Genomic DNA, 17,457 nt, shown 5'->3' on the forward strand with positions numbered 1-17,457 from the left:
TGTCTAATTGTGATAACCTTGTTTTATTTTCATGATCAATACTTTCTTTTTCTGCCAACATCACCTGTGCTAAGGAAATAGCTAATGACCAATCACAGCTTGGTCGTAAGCCATTTCCTCAGCACAGGAATGTCATCTGCCGTCGACAGCAAGTGTGTGTGTTGTTTTTAAAGGTCAAGTCATCAAATTCTGGACAAAATATTAAATTTACTGTTGAAAATGGTACCCCGCCTACTGCCCGTAGCCAGCTGGGATAGGCTCCAGCGCCCCCGCAACCCTTGTGAGGACAAGCGGTTAAGTAAATGAACACTGAAAATGGCTCAATAAGTCAGGTAGTAAAACGTGACACTGCCAAGCCTTTATTAATGCTGCAGCAACCAAGACAAGAGCACACATTAAACATTCCCTGACACATAGTCATCTACCATTCTGTCATTCAGGAAGTCTGAGACATCATCACCCTCTTCAAGATTTTCATCATTCTGGGAGTTGTGGCTCATTGTGTCGTTCTGGTAGTCCTTGCTCAATTTCAAGCTCCATATTTCATGGCTGAAGGCATCATTCTGCATGTGGCTGCCCTGGTCGTGGCTCACGTTGTGGCTGCCCTGGTCGTGGCTCACGTTGTGGCTGCCCTGGTCGTGGCTCACGTTGTGGCTGCCCTGGTCGTGGCTCACGTTGTGGCTGCCCTGGTCGTGGCTCACGTTGTGGCTGCCCTGGTCGTGGCTCACGTTGTGGCTGCCCTGGTCGTGGCTCACGTTGTGGCTGCCCTGGTCGTGGCTCACGTTGTGGCTGCCCTGGTCGTGGCTCACGTTGTGGCTGCCCTGGTCGTGGCTCACGTTGTGGCTGCCCTGGTCGTGGCTCACGTTGTGGCTGCCCTGGTCGTGGCTCACGTTGTGGCTGCCCTGGTCGTGGCTCACGTTGTGGCTGCCCTGGTCGTGGCTCACGTTGTGGCTGCCCTGGTCGTGGCTCACGTTGTGGCTGCCCTGGTCGTGGCTCACGTTGTGGCTGCCCTGGTCGTGGCTCACGTTGTGGCTGCCCTGGTCGTGGCTCACGTTGTGGCTGCCCTGGTCGTGGCTCACGTTGTGGCTGCCCTGGTCGTGGCTCACGTTGTGGCTGCCCTGGTCGTGGCTCACGTTGTGGCTGCCCTGGTCGTGGCTCACGTTGTGGCTGCCCTGGTCGTGGCTCACGTTGTGGCTGCCCTGGTCGTGGCTCACGTTGTGGCTGCCCTGGTCGTGGCTCACGTTGTGGCTGCCCTGGTCGTGGCTCACGTTGTGGCTGCCCTGGTCGTGGCTCACGTTGTGGCTGCCCTGGTCGTGGCTCACGTTGTGGCTGCCCTGGTCGTGGCTCACGTTGTGGCTGCCCTGGTCGTGGCTCACGTTGTGGCTGCCCTGGTCGTGGCTCACGTTGTGGCTGCCCTGGTCGTGGCTCACGTTGTGGCTGCCCTGGTCGTGGCTCACGTGGTCCCGGCGTTCAACTTTTGCTGCGCATTGTACAAAAAGGCATTCATTAAAAAAGTAGCATACAGTAGTACCTCAGCTCACGAACATTAAATTCGCGAGCATTTTGTCTCGGCTGACGAACTAGTTTTCGGCGGACGAACCAAATCTCGCGACACGAGAAATCGACGCACGCTCACGGCGTCCCAGTTCGTCACCCCCTTTGAGTGCGGACGTGGTTTGTGTTCGGTAGACATTTTGGAGTGCTTTTGCTACCATGGGACCAAAAAAGACCCCACAAAAGGCTAGTGTTAAGCCTAAGAAGACATTGAAGAAAATTACGGTCGAGCAGAAGAAGGAGATCATCGACAAACACGAACGAGGTGCGCGTTTGTCAGCATCAAGTGAGAGCATCAAGACCATGTTAGCGGAGTGATGTGCAGGATTTTGTCGAACAGTACCATTCAGAAAAGACTGTGGCTATGAGAATCATCAACATGATGAATGATAATGTGATGCCTCAGTTTCGTAAGACCTTACAACTCAGAAAGAAACAGGTGTCAATTAAGAGGTTTTTAGTCAGCAACAAGGATAAAGAGTCTCGTAAGAAGCAAAGAAGAGAAGCCACACCGGAGGACTCTCCTTCCAAACAGTAACTCCTTCCTCCTCCCACTCCATTCCATCAAGCCTTCAACTACTGTACCATCACAAAGGCAAGTTTTGCAAATAAAAACACTTAATTATACAGTACAGTGTATTTCTTTAATTACAATAGCACATTTATTATACATAAAATAAGGTATATTTTGTGTAGTTTTAAGGCTTTTTTAGTAGAAAATTGTGTTTTATGGGGACCTGGGAACGGATTCTCATTTCAATGGTTTCCTATGGGAAATACTTGTTTGGAAGACGAACTTTTCGGCTCACATACGCTGTGGGAACCAATTAAGTTTGTGAGCCAAGGTACCACTGTAACTGTAAAATAAGGGTGTCCAGGTTGAGTCCTCCTACCATGATTTTTGAAATCTTTACTTTTGAGCCATTGCAAACATGCAGTACTTAGTTTAAAACTACTTTGCCACAAGTTCATACAGAAAAGTTATGCATTTAACAAAACAGGCCCACATTCCACTCCTAGTAAATGTGAGTGAATTGATAACAATTGACCAAAAATAAATAAAGTTTGCACCTCGTTCAGCATGTTGCTTCAAAATGGCATCCAAAGACTCAATAAGCTCCAAAAACTTGGGCGAAACATCATGAAGCATATCTGTAGCAAATACAAGTCTCAATATACATTTAATCAGCATTTGCGCCCTTTGTATTTTTTTTATTTTTTTTTTTTAAAGGCAAAGTATTACATTCACCTTGTGCAGCACCACGTGGAAGGCAAAGACCTGTAAACAAAGACGATTTAAGCATCTGGAGACACAAAAACTCAGATTTTTTTTAAAACAGATGTGTATTTACAAATAACTACCTCTGCCCATGAAGACAGCGTGCACCACAACCAAGAGCCAAAGAGCCGCCATCTTCTCAGTAACAGGTGTAAAGAATAACATACAACATGAGCTTTTATAGCAGGTGACAAGCGACCACAGCTGCTGATAATTGACTTTAATTAGCACCAGCTGTGCTAGTTACTACATGGGTGAAAAAAAATGTCAACCTCAATTGATGTGGATTTAAACATATGTTGAACTCGATTTGGGTAAATAATGTTTAGTCTTTTATTCAAGCCCTTGAAATAAACATATGGTCACACCTTGTAATCCGCATTTGATAAAAGAATGTAAGAAAATGGGGAACATTTTTGTGATTCATGGTTGTCAATAAAGTACAGTTAAATCAGTACTTGTTTCTTTTACCAGTCTAGCACAATTACTTGTACATAATGTGAGTACTTTTGCTACTTGTGGTTTTCTTGGGCTTCCTCTCACATTCCAAAAATATGCATGTACCGGGTATCTTGCTCAAGGATACTTCGACACAGTCACAATGTCATGGCATAGAGCACACAACCTCTTGGTTGGGAGACAACTACTCTACCACTGAACCACACCGCCCCATGCAATTAACTCTAAAAAAACAAAAGTCTATGCCGTGTAAGTCATTTTCATGAATTGTATGCTGATCGCTTTTAAATGTGTATATGCATATTCTGACTTGACTAAAATTTTGATTAAACATACTATAGTCTTTTACATGGATGCTTTTCAAACATTATTTTTAATTAGGGTAAAGAGAGGTGCAATACAAGACTTACGTGCTGATTGCTTTCATATATATATATATATATATATATATATATATATATATATAATCTGTGTGTGATTTTTTTCAAATTCAAATGCTTACATTGCATTTTAAAAGTTTATTTTAAATTGCTTTAATACTACTTTTTTTCACAGGCTGTCAAGATTTGTCAAATTGACCTTTTTTTTTTTTTCTTCTTCTTCTTCTTTCTTTTTTTTTTTCCCTCAGCTGGTTGGTGACTTGAACTTGAGTCCCGCTGTTGGGAGGTAATCATCTTAACCACTTGGCCACAAAGAAGCTCAGGATTGACCATTCAGACAGACCTGGACATTAAAAAAAGAAAAAAGAAAGGCAAGCTACATTGCAGTGGTACAGCTGTTGCGAATTACAGCCAATTAGCTGCAGTTGTCACCTGCTTTAAAAACTAATCTAATCCATCCTTCTTGCAACTGTCATGGAAGCGATGGCTGCTGTTTGGCTCTTGAGTTTTCTGGTGAATGCCCTCTTGATGGGTGGAGGTAATGTGGATTGTTATTATCATTATTAAATTTGCGTTAGAAATTGAATGTTTGTTTCACCAAAAGCTCAAGTGAGTCCTTTGTTTTTCAGTTGGCGCAACACAAGCTATGTGCCAGTTGAGAACATGATCTTTGAGTGAGATTTTATGTAATAATTTATTTTCCCACTTCCTCCCCATTTTTTTTTATAGATGTCTCTGCCAATGATGTTTCACTCAAGAAGACTTTAGAACTTCTCCAGTCTTTGGATTCTATGTTGAAGCAACAAACTAAAGGTAAGACAATTAGAATTACTATTTTCTGATTAAGATTGAGCCAAGGCACATTTTACTTCAGAATTTTTATTATGTGTGTTATTGATCTCAACTAATCAAATTGCTTTACATAATGGGAACTCTGTCCTGTTTAGTGTTAACATGAAACTTTTTGGGTGTTTCAACAGGTGGGTAAAGTAGCCTAAATCCTTCACTTGGGCACTGGTTACTTTAGAACATGACTAAAAAATAATTTGACTTGGTTCTCTAAATTTTTATTATGTAAAAACTACTAAAGTGGTAAGATACTGCTTATTTTATATTCAAATAGCACAACAGTATGACTAGAAAGTCAATCAAATCTTGCATAGTAACACAAAGACTAAATTGTCTACAGCAGGGATGGTGAGATCCAGTCCAGCAGGTTTTGGATATTTCCCTTCTTTAACACGGCTGATTCATAATAAGCCTGATAATGATTCTGTTAATTGGAATCAGCTGCAGTTTGACATCCCTGTTCTGCAGTTAAACCTGTTTACTGTTCTTGTAAGCTGTAATATTGACTTTGTTAGGCAGACAGATGAGCCATGGTAACTTTTTTTTTTTTTTTTTGCCAGTCCCCTTGCTGGTTAACATGGTCTCTGAACCAAAACAAATTCTCACTAGATAAAGACTGAATACTCAAAGTAACTGAGGAAGTAGTATGTCTTAAAGATAAAGCATGTTTTATTTCAACTAAACTATTGTTGCATTCTCTGTAATTTCTTAATGTGCAACTCATGTAGAATTTGATTTAGGGTGGGTTGAAGTCAAACATTCAACCCAAAAAACTGATGACCAAAAGGACTCCTTCAGCCATGACCATGAAAACTACAACATGACCGAGGAAGCCCAAAGCAATGCTCAGAGCCACAACATGACCGAGGACGGCCAGGGCAAAGGCCAGAGCCACAACATGACCGAGGACGGCCAGGGCAAAGGCCAGAGCCACAACATGACCGAGGACGGCCAGGGCAAAGGCCAGAGCCACAACATGACCGAGGACGGCCAGGGCAAAGGCCAGAGCCACAACATGACCGAGGACGGCCAGGGCAAAGGCCAGAGCCACAACATGACCGAGGACGGCCAGGGCAAAGGCCAGAGCCACAACATGACCGAGGACGGCCAGGGCAAAGGCCAGAGCCACAACATGACCGAGGACGGCCAGGGCAAAGGCCAGAGCCACAACATGACCGAGGACGGCCAGGGCAAAGGCCAGAGCCACAACATGACCGAGGACGGCCAGGGCAAAGGCCAGAGCCACAACATGACCGAGGACGGCCAGGGCAAAGGCCAGAGCCACAACGACACTCGGATCTTTGATTCATGGTTCACGGAGCACATCGTCAGTTATCAGCAAAGCAACAAACACCAGAGTGATGAGGGTCTCAAACTGAGTGACAGAATGGAGGATGACTCTGCAGATGTTGTGTTGGTAGTTAATGTTTGAAGTGTGTACTTGTCTATATCAACTGAATAAAATGGCTCAAATTTTATCTTCTGAGTGACTTATTTTTTTTTAAGGGGGGGGGGGGGTTAGATAAATTTAATAAAATGCACTTTTAGTAGGAAACTTTCCATATCTCTAATGAACAGAAGATTTGTTGACCCAGTAAAGCAGGCTTCCCAAATCCTGTTCAAGAGCTGGAGTCCTCCAGGTTTGTCATCACTCCTGATTCTAAAGATCAGGATTGTGATAAGTTTCTGCACACCTTGCTGATTGTATGAGTCAGATGTGTAGGAGGACAGAAACCTCTAAAGCCTGCATGATTCTCCCGATTTGAGAACCAGGATTGGAGAATCATTGTCACATAAACATTGTTTTACACTGAGGACACCCCTGCTGTTTTAGCTTGGGTCTTATGCAGCTTCTACAGTCGAATATGACATTGGTGCGGGGATGAGTGTCTGACAGGTTCAAAATTGATAAATTGATGGCTATAGATACTTGTGATGTACTTGAACACACCAAATTAGATCTTTATCCCAAAAAGGTTTTCCCTAAGTCGATGCTGTGCAGGACATTTTAAATGCATTCATGGATAACATGCGTGTATCACTTTTAAATGTGTACATGGATATTCTGACTTGACTAAACAGATGATTAAACATACTATAGTCCTTTACATAGATGTTTTTCAAACTCATTTGTCATTAAGGTAATGACAGGTGCCATGCAAGACTGGCATGCTGATTTAAAATAATAAAAATCATGGACTAATATAGACGGAATTGTCTTTTTTCCCCATTTTAATAAAAAAAAATGCTTTGTGATGTTTTGGTGTTAAAATATGCACATCTAATACTTGTATAGTCATGGTATCCTTTGGTTTGGTTCATTGTCAAATTATAGTGCTTACGCTCTATTTAAAATATTTTTTTCAATTGCACCAATGCAACAGTTCAGCTCTTAAGCATAGTCAAGTTGGCCTTTTTTTAATTACAATTAGTTGGAGTGTAGGTCGGTACCCCGCAATCTTTTTCTCTGCTCAATCTGCTGATTTGTTTCCTGCTGATACAAAATAATTAGTTCCAGAGTAACCTTTACATTTTATTACTGCCACCGCTGTTGGGAGCAGTAAAGCATCTCGCAATTTAAGAATATCATCCTGATGTTTAATAGGTGTACCGGTTACAGTTTGGAAATCGTTTCGCTACCATTCTTTTAATGCAACATGAACTGTCGTGTGTGCATACGCCGAATCTGTGTAAATATTTACTGACTAGTTTTCTGCCAATCTGAGGGCTGCTGTTAATGCCAAAATGTCAGCTCTTTGTGCTGATTGAGAGCCTAAAATTCTTTCTGCTTGGACTTCTTCAAAACCTGTTTTTGTGGCTTGGGTTACTACCAATCCAGATTGTAGGCCATCGTTGCCTTTGAAGCAACATCCATCTGTGAAAAGAATCAAGTCCGGGTTGTCAATAGGTGTCGCAAATTGGGTGTCTTTGCTCGTATTTTTCCAATGGAGTTGATGCACATACAGACAAACTTGTCGACTTCCTCCTTCCCCCTTCTGATAAATGGCAGCAGAAACACTGTTGACCCTTTCAGACACGTCAAGATAGAACATGCGACTGTAATCAGGAATCACAAAAACTGCAGCAGTGGAAAGATGCTGTTTCAAGGAGATGAAGAGCAAAGACCTGGTGGCTTCAAGACAAGAAGTTTCAGATGGAGCTGCCAGCAAGAGGTCATCCACATACTGCACTAGGATAACAACAGGGGGTAGTTCAAGTGGAGACAGCATCTGGCAAAGACAGTCGTTGAAGAGTCCAGGTGAAAGGACAAAGCCTTTAGGCAGGCGATTGTAGGAGTAGCAAAGACCATTCCAAGTGAAAGCAAAAAATTGCTTCATTGAAGGGTGAAGTGGAATGCAAAAGAAAGCATTATCCAGGTCAATGCAAGTGAAATGAGTGTGGGTTGATGCAATTTGAGACAATGCCAAGTGATGATTCGGGAAAGAAAAAGTAGGAGTTGAGACGGCCGCATTAATCGCTCGCAGGTCGTGGACCATGCGAAACTTTCCAGTATCTTTCTTCTCAACGGGTAAAATAGGTGTGATAATCAGAGCCGGAAATTTCACACAACACTCCAGCTTTGAGCAAACCGTCAATTGTTTCCGAAATGCCAATCATCCCAGCCTCTTTTACAGAGTATTGGGGAACATATTTGTCCTAGTTTCATCTGAAACACAACAGGTGAGACGTTACAGAGACCAACATCAGTGGGATCCATGGACCACAGCGATGTTGGAAAGAAATCAAGAAGGTAACCAGCAAAATCACTGTCTGTTTCACGTCCATGGTGCCTATCCAGAAGCCGGTGCTCCAAAACGGAAGTGGGTAAAAATTTATTAGACTGAATCCAATAAGTATGAAGCAACAAGAAATAGAGCAATTAAGAGTGAAAATTTTTTGGCCAATCAGCCCATGTTAAATTCCCATATGTTCTCAATTTCCTAAAATGCCTCGCTATACATCTAATCCCCTGATCTTCCATAGTACAGAGTGCAATGCATACAATCAGTTCCCATATAAGATCTGAGGTTACAAACCCAAGGTGACCAGAGAGCTCAGAAGTGCTCAGCATCAAGCCAACAACTGGCAGAGGAGCAGTAGGTGTTATCATCCGGAAATTCCAGGATAAGTCCATCAGGGCTGCATTCGATGAGAGGGCATGTGGCGATGAGGAGGTCTCTGCACAAAAGATTGACTGGACAGTCATGGGCCAGAGCAAAGCCCAGCCAATGTTACTATTGCAAATTAATTTTTGTCAATAGCCAAGCTGCACAGGTGAGGATACATGTTCGCCCAATGAAACAAGACATGGTTGACTAGTTGCAAAGCATTTTGAGCATACAGTGAGTTATCTGTAGCCGAGTGCTGAAAAAGTAACAGTGTAACCACCAAGGGTACAAAGTGGTAAAGTCAGAAGCACTGAGATATAGTGGTGTCACTTGTTTTGGCCAACTGAACTGAAAAGATATACCTACCTAATCTACTTAAGAACCAGGGGGAAATGTTTTGAAAGAAGTATACACAAACTGATTATTTTCATGCTTTTAATCATTCTATAGCCATCACACCAACCACACTCAAACATTGATAGTATACACTTCTGCAGATTCATCCATGAAGTCATTCAGAAAGTTGCTGCTCAGGTTGTGGTTCATAGGATTCTGTTGGCTGACGACCACCTGTTGGCCATTCGTCAGGTTGTAGCTCTGTTGGCCATTCGTCAGGTTGTAGCTCTGTTGGCCATTCGTCAGGTTGTAGCTCTGTTGGCCATTCGTCAGGTTGTAGCTCTGTTGGCCATTCGTCAGGTTGTAGCTCTGTTGGCCATTCGTCAGGTTGTAGCTCTGTTGGCCATTCGTCAGGTTGTAGCTCTGTTGGTGGCTGAAGGCGTTCTGTTGGCCATTGGTCAGGTTGTAGCGCTCCTGGTGGCCATTGGTCAGGTTGTAGCGCTCCTGGTGGCTGAAGGCGTTCTGTTGGCCATTGCTCATGTTGTGGCTTGCGTAGTCGTCAAAATCCACTTGAGCTGCTGGATTGTTGCTCATGTTGTAGCTTTGCTGTTGCCCATTGGTCAACTGTTGGCATTGCTCATGTTGTAGCTCTCCTGGTTGCTGAAGGAATTGTTCGGTTGGCTGAAGATGACATTCTGCTGCTGGATGTTGCGGCTTGCTTGGTCATCAAGTTCCACTTTAGCTGCTGGTTTTGCTTCACACAAAAACTCTGCATTAGTTGCCATTCCAATTAACATAACACTAAAATACTATACAAAGAAAAGAGCAGTAATTTCAAAACAATGCCAGAAAAATGGCACATTGGTGGATAGATTCTATTGTTGAGTAGAAACACCTGTGGCGAAAGCCAAACTGACAGGGTTTAACTTTTTTTTTTATGGGAGAGCTCAGTATTGATCATTTGACATATCATCATTGTTCTCCCTTTTTTTTTTGTATGTGGATGTGTGTGCGTGTGCGCATGTGTACAAAAAAAAAAAAAAAATCCCATACCGTTCACCTAAACTGAACACTTCAAAATCCAGCCAGAGTCGTGGGGCCGCCAGGAGACCCGAAGAGGGACCAAAGAAAAGCGAAGCCCAGCACCGACCAGACACCATCCACTAACCAGAGTCCTTCACCAACCCCAGAGACATCTAAATTCCAACAAATCAGGGAGACCTCAAGGGCCCAAAGGAGAAACTGAGGAAAGGTAGAAAGGACAGACGAAGCAGAGTGAGATCCACAGACACCAGCCTCCACCGATTCAATGACCTGAGGGAGAAACAGATTGTGTCTGAGTTTCGATAGATGCTGGAGTGGTGGATCCGGCATGCATGAAAATCTCCACCAAAGAGGGGAGCCGTCGACCCCCGCCGGGACAGAGCAAGCGCAACACCTCAGGGCCCCCCAGGGGCCACCGGCAGGAGAGCAAACCCAGGAGCAGGAGCGCCCCCCACCCCAACGCGGCCCCAACCCAACGCAGCAGGCCCACCAGGCCACAACCCCTGCTCCCCCCGCGCCCCCATCCACCCCCAGACGCACCCCCACCGCCCCCGCCCAGGCATCGGCGCCGAAGAGGGGCCGGGCAGCGGAGCGGAGAGGGCATCCGCGCCCACCCCACCACGCGGAGGGACAGAACACCAGGGGGCAGAAGGGGAGATGTGGGCACCGGAGGACGGGCGGCACCCCCGAACCCCAGGCCCAGCGGGGAGAGGCCCCGGTCGTTGGACAGGGGACCGCAGCACTGCGGCCTGCCCCAACCGATGCCCCCCAGTTGTGTGGTGCATTAAAATTGGAGGGGAGCTGCAGGGCGGAGACGGTGTCTCCACCCTACCCCACTCCCCCCCCAAAGTGTGTTATGTGCCCTCTAGGTCTAAAATGTATTGTGCAAAACTAGTTCAGTGAGTTAAGGAGCGACCAGCTGTGCCCCCCCCAACCGGGCGGGGGCGGGAGGCGCACCCGCCCACCAAACCCCCACCCACCCCACCGGGACCCCGGCGGGGCTCGTCCCCTGGATACTGGGGCTCGCCCGAAGGCCCACCGGAGCGGGGCGGGCACAGCACCAATCCCGCCCACCCCCCGGATGGAACTCCCGGCCCAGGGGAGGGGGGAGGAAGCGGCAGGGCCGCAGAGAGAGGGGGAGAGGAGGAGGAAGGGAGAAGGGACAGTGAGGCGGAGGACGGGCGGGTAGAGGCGAAGAGGGAGAGGAAGCAAGGGGGAGGAGAGAGGGAACCACGGGGCACCCCGGCGGCCCACAGGCCCCGAACTGCGTCGCCGGTACCCAGAGCGACGGACTGCGCCGGGGCGGCGCCGCCCCGAACACCAGGGAGAGCCCCGCAACACAGCACCCCCCACGAGACCCAGGGAACGACCAAGACGCAGCCGCCACCCAGCAACCCACAGAGGGGCAGACCCGCCCACGCCCAGCCAGGGGGGGACAGCACCTGTAGAGTTAGTCCCCTGGCATGCAGTGAATCCGAATATTAGCCCTTAGTGCCCATTGGAGGTGAATCTGCTCGTTCCTGTTGGCAGCAATTGGGTTCCTGACTATAAAAACACAACCATTAGACAAACTGCCAAATGCAGAGACATCAATGCAAGTTATCACGATGTGGTGGCTCTCGCTAACAGGCAGAATTAAATTAAAATGTTCTATATATGTAGACCATATTTCTATGAATTTTGATATTTGTTTTTTATTTGAGGCCAATATTTTTTCCATTAAAATGTGATTTATGAGGAGGTTAGACCATTGGTTGATATTCAGAGTTTGTTTATTTTTCCAGTTAACAAGAATTGTTTTTTTTTGCGATAGTAAGGGCTACAAGTGTAGATTGAAATGGTTTATGTGGTAGGTCAGTTGTTGTTAAGTCACCTAGCAAACACAAGTTTGGAAATAAAGGTATCCTACAGTCCAAGATAGCGGAAAGTTTTTCTCAGACTTTTGTCCAGAAACACATAACCGGAGTGCATAACCATAAAGCATGAAAATAAGTGTCTGTAGGGTTTTGTGAACACTGGAGACAAATGTCGGAGAGTCCCATTTTCTTCATCATATATTGAGTAATGTATGTTCTATGGATAATTTTATATTGGATAAGTTGTAAATTTGTGTGTTTTGTCATTTTAAATGCATTTTCACAAACTTGAATCCAAAAGTCAGATTCTGGAGCTATAGACAAGTCTGTCTCCCATTTTAAGATGGGTAAAGACATTTTGTCCGTATATGAAAGTAACATATACTTTTGAAAGTTTTTTTGTTGTCGGAGAAAGCTTGGTAATATCTTTAGCTAAAACGGGCGGTTGGAGCGTACCCTGAAGTGTTGGAATTTGTTTCTTTATCATATTTTTAACTTGCAGATAATGTAAAAAATTTCCGTTTGTTATTTTGTATTTTTGGAGCAAGGATGTATATGATAAACATTATCTGAGAAGAGATGGTGGAGATGAGTAATTCCTTTCTGCTCCCACACACCTAAATAAAACGATTGGTTGGTAATTCGAAAGTCGGGGTTATGCCATAGGGGAGAAAGCCCACAGGGCTCCACTTGGGCTTTTGTCATTTCTAATGCCTTCCACCAAGCAGTCAGGGTGGCGGAAATCATTGGGTTTTTAAAACAATTATGTCGCTTAATTGATGTTGTAATAAAGAGTAAATCTAGCAGTCTGAGGTTATTACAATCCTTCTGTTCTAGTTCCAGCCAACAGTTAGTATCTCTGTTGGGTTGTGCCCATAGAAAGATCTATTGTAGCTGGTTGGCTATATAGTAGTACATAAAATTTGGTGCCTCTAGACCACCTTTGGATTTACTTTTCTGAAGAGTAGATAGACTAATCTTTGCTTTTTTTATTCCAGTAAAATTTTGTAACGGCTGAGTCCAACAACTGGAACCAGTTAGCCGTAGGTTTAAATGGAATCATTGAGGAAAAAAAAATAGTATTTTAGGTAAAACTTTCATTTTAATGGTGGGTATTCGTCCTATTAAAGAAATGGGAAGATTATTCCAGCGTTCCAAGTCACTATGAATGTTATCCAGAAGTGGAGAAAAGTTTAAATGAATTAAATCAGTTAATTTAGGTGAGATTTTTATGCCTAAGTATTTTAAATTACCTATAGGAAATGAGTAGTGGGTCCTGGCTTGCAGGGTTCCATGAATATTCTGTAATAGGTAGAAGTGTTGATTTTGTCCAGTTAATAGAATAATCTGATAACTGTGAGAATTTAGTTATTAAGTTAAATACTTCCCTTAACAAAATCGCCGGGTTTTCTAAATAAAGTAAAATATCATCGGCATATAGATTAATTTTATGTTCTGTTACCCCAGAGTGAATTCATTGAATCCTTCTTTCCTGGCTATTGCAAGTGGCTCAATAAATATTGCAAATAATAAAGGCGATAGTGGGCATCCCTGTCTTGTGCCTCTTTAAAATAAAGCTCTTAGATATAATCCCATTAGTAGTAACTGTAGTTTTGGGAGAATCATATAATACTGACACCCAGTGGATAAATGATTTCCCAAAGCCAAATTTATTTAAAACAGCAAAGAGGAAGGACCAGTTAACTTTGTTGAAAGCTTTTTCTGCATCCAACGATATAATAACTGCCTTCTTATCATGCCGCTGTGACATGCTAATAAGGTTAAAGAGGCTCCTAATATTATTAGTAGAGTGGCGATCTTTAATAAAGCCTGTTTGGTCGCTATGAATAATTGTCGAGATTACTGTTTCTAGTCTAGATGTGAAAGCCTTAGTAATAATTTTAATATCAGTGTTAATTAGTGAAATCGGACGGTAACTTGATGGAAGGATGGGGTCTTTTTCTGGCTTTAATAAAAGTTTAATTGCTGCTGTATTCATGTGTGGACGTATGTAACAGTTTTAATTTCTGTTACTACTCTTAAGAATAGCGGAGCAAGCAATAACCAGTAGTGCTTAAAAAATATAGCCGGATAACCATCTGGGCCAGGTGCCTTGCCATTAGGCATACTATCTAGAGCACTGTACAACTCGTTTATAGTAAGTGGCGCCTCTAACATATCTCTATATTCAGTAGTTAACTGAGGCATATTTAAGCTACTGAGGAATGCCTCAATATGCGCAAGGTTAGGCTTGTTAGTTTCTGAGTATAGGTTGCGATAATAGTTATAAAAAATTTGATTAATTTCTTCTGGTGACTGTGTACATTCACCAGTTGTCCCTTTGATAGCCGTTAAGAGATTTTTCCCGATTGCGTTGAAGTTGGTTTGCAAGAAATTTACCTGATTTGTTATTATATTCAAAGTTGTTGTATTATAAACTCTGTCTTTTTAAGTTAGCATATCATCTAACTGTATTTTTGTAAGTCAGTCCATATTTGGTCATTTGGGTTTATTACGTACTCATCCATCAGTTGTTTAATTTTATCTTCCAAGTCATTTTCTTATTTTTGATCCTGTTTCTTTTTATAAGATGAATATGATATGATTTTACCTCTAATTACTGCTTTCCCAGCTTCCCAGAGAAGAGATGGCGATAGGCCTGGAGAGTCATTTATTTCCAAAAAGTCTGCCCATTCTTTCCTTATAATTTTATCAAACTCTGCATCATTTAGCAGTGAGATGTTAAAACGCCATGTTGGTTTAAAGGTATAATCAACTTGTAGGGAAAGGGAGACTGGTGCATGGTCGCTAATAGGATGTATTTTTGTAACAGTTTTATCAGCAATAGAGTTATTTGTAAGAAAATAATAAATTCTTGAAAAGGACCTGTGCACAGCGGAAAATAAAGTAAATTCCTTCTTATTTGGGTTTTTAAGTCTCCAGCTGTCAACGAGGCCAAAATCATCCATATATTCCCCTATTACTTTAGTAGATTGTAATCGCCTTATACATGTTGTGTTAGACGGTAGAACGGTCTATTAATGGATTTAAGACTGTGTTAAAGTCTCCTCCAATAATAATAGTAGAGTTTGCTGCTAAATCAAATAGCTGAGAGAAAAATTCATGGAAAAAGGCCGGATCATCATTAGGGGCATATAAATTGCCAAATGTATATATTTTATTAAATATAGTTACCTGAATAATAATGTATCAGCCCTCTGGGTCTGTTATTGTATTATTTAGAGTAAAGAGTAAATTCTTATGTATGAGTATACAGACTCCTCTTTGTCTGCTGTTATAAGGGGCAGAGTATGCTTGGCTAAAATTCTTATCAATAAGTAATTTTTCTTCAGATTTTTGTAGGTGGGTTTCTTGCAGTAGGCAAATATCTGCTTTTAATTTTAAGAGATGGTCTAAAGTTTTTATTCTTTTTGCCTGTGAGCGAGCGCCACAAACATTCCAGGAAACCAGAACTAATTTATGCATACAAACAATATAGGCTCAGTCCTGTGTATAAATCTGCATAGGCCATTTGTCAATACTGGCATGTTATAGGATAGAATCAAAGTAGTTAGGTGATTTATATAATTTATAATTTCGATGTATAGTTTATCAACGACCATCATAGTCCGTTTACCCTCCTGCCTATTTTGTTTCATTATAGGAAACAGTACCTTTCGCCGCTCATTAATCTCTCTAGGGAATTGGTCATTCATTCCAAATGAGGTCCCTTTAAGCTCCCGTCCTTTACTTTTAACAAATACTTTTTGTTTAAAATGCTCAAATTTGGCGATAATAGGACGGGGTCTGTTGCCCCTACGGGCTCCAAGCCGATGTACCCGGTGAAAGGAGATGTTATTTACCGTCTCCTGAGGAATTTTTAACGATGTCGTCATAATTTTTTTTATCTCAACCTCTGGATTGTCAGAGGTGTTCTCGGATATACCTAAGAATATTAAATTATCCTGCATGCTACGGGATTGAACATCCAGAATAGTTTCTTTTAGCATTTTATTTTCCTTTTTAATGGTTTCTAACTCGGCTGAAACAGTCACGAGTGTAGCGTGTATCTCGGCATTGTTGCGTTGGAGATCATTTATTTGTTGGCTGAGGAATTCCATACTTACCTTAAATCCTTTCACCTCCTCGCAGATTAGGGAGAGGACCTCTAATTTTTTTATTTATGGACTCCAGCATACTGACCGAGACCTCCGTAGTGGTTAGGTCGTCCGTGTCCGTCGCGGAGTCATTCTTTCTCTTTTTAGAGGGTTTCTTCGACGGTAGAGTCCTCCATCGCGCAGTTGTAAAAATAACAGTCAATGAAGCGTTCGAGGTCCTCCACGTTGGGTGGTATTCCAAATCTGTCGGATGAAAAGAAGAAAAAAAAAGAAAGGCAAGATATATGATGGTTAAATTCGAATTAGTTTAGTATAATAGAGCTAATTCTATTTTAGCAGCAGGGCGCCGCCATGTTGGGGATTCCCTGTCTCGCGATAGTCACAGCATCTCACGCATGAGTCTCCCTGCTGGCATTCGGTCTACAGGGTTTAACTTAATGGACCCCAGCTCTCACTTTATTTTGTAAGAACCATGCAAAATTCAAGTTTCTAATTATTCATGTGAAAACAAAACTTGAAAAGGGTTGCTGCCCTGAATATTCTCACCTTTATTTTGTTGTTTCAGCATTGAATCAAAGAATGGAGAAGTTCAAAAGCCTTCTTGAGAGAATCATCATGAGAGACATCTGTAGCAAATAAATAAAGTCTTACGACTCACAAGCAGAGACTTAAATTTATCAATGCTCGGACCTACCATACCTTTTTTAAGCCCAGCATTGGACTCTTCTTGTTTAGCATCAACAGGAACACAAAGGCCTGCAGGCACAAAGAAATTTCTGAATTTGAAGAGACAAACAATTTGGTTTCAACACAATTTTGGGCTTCTCTCACCCACGCAAAAAAAATATACCTACCTCTGTCCACGAAGACAGCATGCGCCAGGACCATCGAGAGCCAAAGAGCAGCCATTGCTTGCGTAACAGTTGCGATGAGGACTGACAGACAAAACTAGTTTTTATAGCAGCAGGTGGCAAGAGACCACAGCTGCTGCTAATTGTCTCTAATTGCAGTCTTGACCACTCCAACATACCATAGGCCTATTTAAAAAAAATAATAATTTAATTAATAATATAGATTCAAATCCAAGTTAAGATCCTTTTTGGTTATTGTTTGCACCTTGGATTCTGCATTTGAAAAAAATCAGGAAGAAAACGGAAAATGTATATTTTGTCATTGAGGTAGCACCATCTAGTGGTTAGCATGTATGCCTCATAGTGAAGTCAGTCACTCAGACCACCTCCAGTGTGGAGTTTGCATCATCTCCTCGTGCTTGCATTTAAATGGGCTTTCTGAGAAAGGGAAATCGATTTTTCAGGTGTCTGTGGTGTACTTCAGTATCTATTTTTAGTTTTTACTTTGTCAAATTAGGGTCAAGAGCACACATAAAACACTGAGAGCCGCAATATTTTGGGGAAAGATGAATTTAGAGCAGCAAAATATTCCTCATCGATTGCCTTGTCTAATTTTTGTAAT

At 42.8% G+C, this 17,457-nt stretch overlaps 2 protein-coding genes and 1 long non-coding RNA gene across 6 annotated transcripts; 1 reads left to right on the forward strand and 2 right to left on the reverse strand.

Annotated features, from left to right (window-relative positions):
* Positions 1–328: 328 nt before the first annotated feature.
* Positions 329–3,044, reverse strand: LOC144037885 (uncharacterized). Of its 2 annotated transcripts, XM_077549758.1 has the most exons (4): positions 2,917–3,044; positions 2,804–2,833; positions 2,626–2,706; positions 329–1,480 (listed from the first exon to the last, which is right to left on the reverse strand). In XM_077549758.1, exons 1-4 carry the CDS (start codon positions 2,996–2,998, stop codon positions 396–398), a joined length of 1,278 nt encoding a protein of 425 aa, XP_077405884.1. In that variant the 5' UTR covers positions 2,999–3,044; the 3' UTR covers positions 329–395. The 2 variants fall into 2 exon arrangements, with proteins under 2 accessions (XP_077405884.1, XP_077405885.1); XM_077549759.1 differs by lacking the exon at positions 2,626–2,706 and having other exon boundaries at positions 2,917–2,999.
* Positions 3,045–3,397: 353 nt separating this feature from the next.
* Positions 3,398–5,999, forward strand: LOC144037916 (uncharacterized). Of its 2 annotated transcripts, XM_077549801.1 has the most exons (4): positions 3,398–3,541; positions 3,921–4,210; positions 4,402–4,485; positions 5,250–5,999. In XM_077549801.1, the coding sequence occupies exons 2-4, from the start codon at positions 4,147–4,149 to the stop codon at positions 5,951–5,953; spliced, it is 852 nt and encodes a 283-aa protein (XP_077405927.1). In that variant the 5' UTR covers positions 3,398–3,541; positions 3,921–4,146; the 3' UTR covers positions 5,954–5,999. The 2 variants fall into 2 exon arrangements, with proteins under 2 accessions (XP_077405927.1, XP_077405929.1); XM_077549803.1 differs by lacking the exon at positions 3,398–3,541 and having other exon boundaries at positions 3,949–4,210; positions 5,262–5,999.
* A 3,459-nt stretch (positions 6,000–9,458) lies between these two features.
* On the reverse strand, positions 9,459–16,906 carry LOC144037914 (uncharacterized). 2 transcript variants are annotated; one of them, XR_013289113.1, is made up of 5 exons: positions 16,839–16,906; positions 16,684–16,740; positions 16,531–16,610; positions 15,994–16,227; positions 9,459–9,720 (listed from the first exon to the last, which is right to left on the reverse strand). It is a non-coding gene; the product is annotated as an uncharacterized LOC144037914 (long non-coding RNA). The 2 variants fall into 2 exon arrangements; XR_013289114.1 differs by lacking the exon at positions 15,994–16,227.
* Positions 16,907–17,457: the final 551 nt, after the last annotated feature.

The sequence above is a fragment of the Vanacampus margaritifer genome, chromosome 18 (genome assembly GCF_051991255.1).
Source record: "Vanacampus margaritifer isolate UIUO_Vmar chromosome 18, RoL_Vmar_1.0, whole genome shotgun sequence".
In the NCBI taxonomy this organism is placed as follows: domain Eukaryota; kingdom Metazoa; phylum Chordata; class Actinopteri; order Syngnathiformes; family Syngnathidae; genus Vanacampus; species Vanacampus margaritifer.